Source organism: Nanorana parkeri, unplaced genomic scaffold (assembly GCF_000935625.1).
Source record: "Nanorana parkeri isolate BGI_ZX_2015 unplaced genomic scaffold, ASM93562v1 scaffold2208, whole genome shotgun sequence".
In the NCBI taxonomy this organism is placed as follows: domain Eukaryota; kingdom Metazoa; phylum Chordata; class Amphibia; order Anura; family Dicroglossidae; genus Nanorana; species Nanorana parkeri.
The window spans coordinates 94,025-101,050 of NW_017308476.1; the positions used below are offsets into that span (position 1 = coordinate 94,025).

Consider the following 7,026-nt stretch of genomic DNA (forward strand, 5'->3'; position numbering starts at 1 on the left):
GGCCAAAATGGCACTTCCTCAGGATTCTCATTTAGCATGTTTACTGAGAAATGTGGCAGAACAAGGAGTGCCTTCCCAGCTCTGTCATCTGGGAACATGTAACTCTGTGCCCATGAGGTTCATCATTATTGGCAAAGAAGATGCCTGAGAACTTGGAAGTAGCGGAAGAGGACATTGTGTTTACAACAGAAAGAGCTCACACTGTAATGGAGAAGGGCACAGTTGTAAAGTATACAGTACATACTTGTACATTATGACAAGAGCCCACCAAGCACCCAGCAGTGTAATTTAGATGTATCCACTCTGGACCTTTGTAATAAAGTGCAGTAGGTGCATTACCTACAGAAACAGGTTGTAGCCCCAAATAATGTATCAATTATCTAATTGTCTGCTGTGAGATATAGAAACACTATTCTATTCCTTTTATTACAATTCTCATTAGGGATGCACCAATACCAAGTACCATACTCGGTACAAGCTCAAGTACAAGTACAGATACTTTTCCAGCTCCAAGACTAGACTAGAGAAAAATTAAAAAGTCATATATATATAAGCCGTCATATATTATTTTAGAAAAGAGGAAGGAGGTTTTTGTACGGCTGTGTATCACTGTGTGAGAGGGTAGGAGAGATACTGCTGACAGTAATAATCTGCTTCATCATCTTCAGTCACTCCAGTAATTGTTAACTTGTATTGAGTCCCAGATCCTGAACCACTGAACCTGTCTGGGATCCCAGATTGCCGAGTGCTGGCCAAATATATAAGAAGCTTTGGAGGTTGTTGGGTTTTCTGTTGGTACCAGGCTAGATGGCTATAACCACTAGTTAAGGTGCTACTGGATGTACATGTGATGATGACTGTCTGTCCCGGGGACACAGAGAGAGAATCCGGAGCCTGAGTCATCACAATCTGTCCACAGGATCCTGAGGATGGAAAGAGACATATTGATTATTGATAAATGTCTGTATATCTTCCTATCAATCCTGATATGTGTATTTATTGTACAATGTATAGATGTATGTGCAGAGGATGATGGAAGGAGCCTCATCTCTCACCCTGAATAGAAATGAAGATGACAGCCAGCAGATAACTGTGAGAAAGCATCTTGATGTTTGTGGAGTGTCAGATACAAAGTAGAAGACGTCTCCTGTACAATGAGATATATAGAGAGAGTGACAGGGGAGATGTTATACCCCACACACTGTGTATGCAAATACCGGGGAGATGGAAATTCTGTGGTCGGCTGTCACCTGTCATATAAATATAGATTCAGTTGAGTGTAGTGAATGGTTTAAGGAGTTTGACACAATCTATTATTACAGATTAAAGGATATCAAGAATATGAGAAGTAAGGAGATGCTCCTAAACAATATACCTTATCACATACTCACATAGGTGAATGTGCTTTGCAGTGACAATCAAGGCTGCCATCAGAAACTTTAGGGCCCCTTACACAGTTTTAGACTTGCACTCCCTAACCGCACGCCCTTATCACTGACACTAAGATAGGGTTTGTGGTGACTGATGATGCTGCCAACATAATGAAGGCTCTACTCCATATACTCCATCTTGTGATAAGGGCTGCTTTTGATGAGGGGAGTAGATATGGAAAGCTGTCCACACTACTAGAGTCAGGTCAGAAGATTACTAGCCACTTCCATCATAGTGTGAAAGACAGCAATCTCCTCAGGCAGGAATAGAGGAAGGCAGGCCTGAAGGAACACATTCTCAAACAAGAGAATGATGTGAAACCTCGCGCCACTACTCTAGTCAAGTTAAGCAGCAGCTGAAATCTGTGTGGTCAGATATAACGTATGAAATTAATGGTAAAAGCCGCGCTGTGTGAATGAGACCGCAAAGTGTCAGATATAGTAGATACTGACCTTAGAGTAATGTGATACAATGTGTAAAAAGTGCAAAACACAAAAGGAACGCATGTATATAACATGCACCTTAGTGTAAATGTAATTGCTACAAAATATCCATAATGAAAAATCAAATGCACTAAATATTAACTGTGAATCAATGTGATGCAATGTGCAAAGAATACCGACAAGAAAAACGCATGTGTGTAACTTGCACTCCAGTGAAAATAATAAATGGTTAAAAAATGTCCATGATCCTGGATCTTCAATAGTCCATTAAGTAAATAGAAGATAAAACATTGGATGTAGAATAAACTTAGTCTCCTGTGACCATCAACAACATTATGGATATTTTGTAGCAATTACATTTACACTAAGGTGCATGTTATATACATGCGTTTCTTTTGTGTTTTGCACTTTTTACACATTGTATCACATTACTCTAAGGTCAGTATCTACTATATCTGACACTTTGTGGTCTCATTCACACAGCGCGGCTTTTACCATTAATTTCATACATTCTCAAACAAGATGTGGGGATGAGGTGGATCTCCACCTTAGCTATGTTGGAGCATATTCTTAAACAGCAGAAGGCCATTCATGCCATGGCGTATGAACATTACATTGGCATAGGGGACCAATTAGGTAGGGAGAATTGGGCCATGATTGACCAGGTTTATGGCAGTCCTTAAGCCCTTCCGTGCTGTCACAGAAAATCTAAGCCAAGAAATCACCAGCATAGCTCAGGTCCTAACCCTGTTCACGCATCTCTACAATAAAATAGAGGGTTTTCTTTCCTATCAGGAAGTATTGCCTGGTGGCCCTCTACCAGATGTTGTGGTACTGCTAAGGAGGCTTAAGGATCATCTGGTGAGGTGCAGGTAAGAGCTGACTAACACTTGCCCTGCACTGATGCTGGCCTCCATGTGTGACCCTTGGATCAAGGGCTGAAAGTCTGTTCCGTGCAATGCCCTGACCACATGGAGAGATAAATTGATTGAGAAGGTGCAGTGGCGGAACTACCGCCGGTGCAGGCGGTGCGGGGCGCCCGGGGCCTCAGGCTCTCGGGGGCCCAGCAAGTTGACGGCCGCCGGATCGTTATCCAGTGCGCGGCGGGCCCCTGGTCTCTCCGCCGGGAGTGTCAACTGAGAGGGTGCATGGAGAAATGGTAACACCGCTATGGGGGAGAGGAGGAGAAGGACGAAGAGGAGGTTGAGGAGTGTCAGTCCGATACTCTCTCATCTTGCGCTAGCAACTAGTCCTCCAGAGCAGCTGCTTTTTGGGTTGAGGCACTGGACAACTTGGTGGGACATATACGAGGGGTCCCCATAAAATGCAACTCAGAGCCAGACATGGTTGGGGCTTACCTTTCCAAACCGCCATTGAACCCTACCATTGATCCCTTTGTATTCTGGCAGGACAAGAGAGGTGTGTGGCCTGCTCTGTCCAAAGTTCCCCAGGAGCTCCTGTCTTGCCCCCAATCACAATTCAGACTGAGTGAATCTTTTCCATTACAGGAAATATTTTGTCTCCTCAGTTGTGCTCACAACTGGACCCTCAGCTCATGGAGCAGATGCCATTTCTAAAAATCTAATTGCCAAAGCTTGGATACTGAAGTTTTGGTTTAGGTTCATTGAGGCTCCCTGGCTAAAAAAAAAATGAAAAAATTACAAATCAGTTTTTAGAAATTAAAAGTTTGTTATTTGTTTGTTTTTATGTTTATTGCAGTTCAATGGGCTAATTAAAAAAAAAAACTCTACAAAAATAAAAAACAATAAAAAACTAAAAATATGTGTTTGTTGTTTGTATATTTTTGGGTTTATTAAAGCTTTTCCAAGCAGCTAATAAATGCTGCACTACTTCCCTCCCTCCCCTTGTCAAATGATAAAATTAATTTAAAAACTCCCACAAATGTAAAAACCATAAAAAAGAAACAAGTTTGTTGTTTGTATATTTTTGTTTATTGAAGCATTTCAAGCTGCCGGGAAATCCTGCCCTGCCTTCCTCCCTCCCTGGGCAAATAATTTAGGATTCATTGAAACTTTTCCAAGCTGCTGAGAAATCCGGCCCTACCTACCTTCTTTGGCAACTCTCTCCCGGCATCCTCCCTGGATGCCACAGTTGCCTGTGCATTGACCCGAGGACAGTTTTTGCCCCCTGTCTGAGGTTCTCGGCTTATGTTATGTTATATTCGGTTACGTTATGTTGATCTCCAATGGTTCTGCACATTTGACACAACAGAAAAGGAAAAGAAATTCCAAATTGAAACAAAATGACACTTTTCTGCGTGTTACATGTCTAATGACCAATACAGAAAAAGATGACCAGCACAGACTAAGATGATTAATACGGACCACCATGGTGTAAGATTATCAGAAGACCAAAAAAAACCAAAAAATAATTTAAGTAACTTTTTAATTGAAGAACATCTAAATCGATCCAAACCAAAACTTAAAAATTAGTATTGATCTGAACTGAGAAAACAAAAAACTTGTATTAATCAGAACCAAAACAATACATTTGAATCAATCCAAATTCCAAAAAATCTACCGAATTGAATTTCAGATCCGAATTTCCCCCATAAATTATAATTGATCTGAAACAAACCTTTTTTGGAGCCTTTTCATGTCTAATATTTGTAACACAATTCACATTTACATAGCATAGCTTTTTTTTTTTAATTGTCGCTTGCACGATACATGCTCTACTCTGAAAGAAATGTTGTTCATTGTACTTAGCTTTGCCCAGGAATGCAAGTGGGTCTGTGCAAGATAAAATTAAAATAATGAATCCTGTCTGTACTGCACTGGAAGATCTCATTATCAGTTGTAAGTCAGATTTGAACACTGTCCATCTGTAGAAATATGATTTTTATATCATATTCTTTTTCTTGTAGCATAGGGTGGAAGAAGTTCAAAAGAGAAAATTGCTTCCTTTCTTGCGTAAAATGTAAAAATGTGTTTAATTTCAAAGTTCTAAAAGATTACACGATATGGTATAGCATAAGTCTATAAGATGCTTAAGAAACGTGTCTTTAGTTTGTAAGTAAAAAATAGTCCTTAACAGGTGTCTCTGTATCTTCTGAGAGTAAAAGTGGGTGTGTGTGTCTGTCTCCTCAAGGACCATCCCCCGTCCTTATATCCATGTTCTTACTTTAAAATAACCTATGAGACATTTACCTTAAAAGTAATTCACATTAGCATAAGGAAGTTCCATACTTTTTGTCCTGACACATGTATTTTCCCCCATTAACACTAAGCGGATTGCCGCGCGATTTCAGCTGCAATATCGTGCATTTTTGCTGCGCGATATCGCTAGAAGTCGTCGGCCAATGATTTTCAATGGAGCTGTCTCAATGTACAGCTCTATGTCGCCCGTCGCTCATCGCGGTCGCAAGTCTCTCCTACAGGACCCTTTTTTCAGCGGATATTGCACAATTTTTCTATTTTTTAAGGCAGCCCGATGGTGAAGGTCGCGCTACTGGATCGTCGCTGGAACGTCGCCCCGAAAGTCGCGCTACCCCGGAGCGCGGATCCGCTTCAAAAGGTATGTTGCTTAGTGTGAATGGGGCCTAAGACATTTCTAACAGCTGTTTTAATTATACTTAGGGTCTGACAGGCTTACTGATTGATTACCATTTGATTACCATTGATTACCATCTGTAATCAATAGTACAGTTAAAACTGCATTTCCAAACTTGGATAAATTAAACTATAGAAAATCAATCAACATTTAGGTTTACGTACATACATATTTCCCTATATGATTATGATGGTTTTAACACCGTCCTAACAAAGTGTTCAAGATCTATGCATGTTAATGAGAGGAAGCTCAGTCTGTCCCTGGTACTTCTATGGAAACAGAAAGCGTTTCCTGTCACTTGGAAATTGAGAAACTTGCAAAGGCCTCTAACATGGAGACATCTAAAAGGTAAGAAATGTTTTTTTTTCCTCATTATTTTTAGATGTGAATTGGAATACATAACAAACATACAGAAGGATTTTTTTCAAACTTGTCTGCAAAAGATGTAATGTGCAACTGTACATACTTTTACATTATGACAAGAGCCCACCAAGCACCCAGCAGTGTAATTCCATGTATCCACTCTGGACCTTTGTAATAAAGTGCAGTAAGTACATTAACTACAGCAACATGTTGTAGCCCCAAATAATGTATCAATTATCTAATTGTCTGCTGTGAGATATAGAAAGACTGTTCTATACCTTTTATTACAATTATCATGATCATTCACAGCTATTTTCCATACAAATGTACTATCATTAGTGTTATAGATGTTATCACACATATATATAAAATCTGTCATATCATTTTATTATTTTAGAAAAGAGGAAGTAGGTTTTTGTACTGCTCTGTATCACTGTGTGAGAGGGGTGGTGTAATGCTGCTGACAGTAATATCTTCCTTCATCATCTTCAGTTACTCCAGTAATTGTTAACTTGTATTGAGTCCCAGATCCTGAACCACTGAACCTGTCTGGGAGTCCCAGATTCAAGAGTAAATGCCTTATAGATGAGAAGCCTTGGCAGTTGTTGGGGCTTCTGTTGGTACCAGGCTAACCAGTTAGCACCATAACTAGTTATACTAGAACTAGATGTACATGTGATGGTGACTGTCTGTCCCGGGGACACAGAGATAGAATCCGGAGTCTGAGTCATCACAATCTCCCCACAGGATCCTGAGGATGGGAAGAGACATATTCATTATTTATAAATGTTTGTATATCTTCCTATCAATCCTGATGTGTGTATTTATTGTACAATGTATAGATGTATGTGCAGAGGATGATGGAAAGGATCTTCATCTCTCACCCTGAATAGAAATGAAGATGACGGCCAGCAGATAACTGTGAGAAAGCATCTTGATGTTTGTGGAGTGTCGGATACAAAGTAGAAGACGTCTCCTGTACAATGAGATATATAGAGAGAGTGACAGGGGAGATGTTACACCCCACACACTGTGTAAGCAAATACCAGGGAGATGGAAATTCTGTGGTCGGCTGTCACCTGTCATATAATTATAGATTCAGTTTAGTGCAGTGAACCATTCAAAGAGTTTGACAAAAATTATTAATAGCGTTTAACCAGTTGACATCCGCGGTGTTAAACCCCCTTCCCATCCACCAGGAATATGGTCAATATAG

The 7,026-nt window shown here is 40.2% G+C and overlaps 1 pseudogene and 1 gene segment (V, D, J or C); both read right to left on the minus strand.

Annotated features, from left to right (window-relative positions):
* Window positions 1–606: 606 nt before the first annotated feature.
* On the minus strand, window positions 607–1,182 carry LOC108801061. The segment is given in 2 exon segments: window positions 607–923; window positions 1,056–1,182. Coding segments are annotated over 2 exon segments (366 nt in total).
* A 5,058-nt stretch (window positions 1,183–6,240) lies between these two features.
* Window positions 6,241–6,773, minus strand: LOC108801068 (annotated as a pseudogene).
* Window positions 6,774–7,026: the final 253 nt, after the last annotated feature.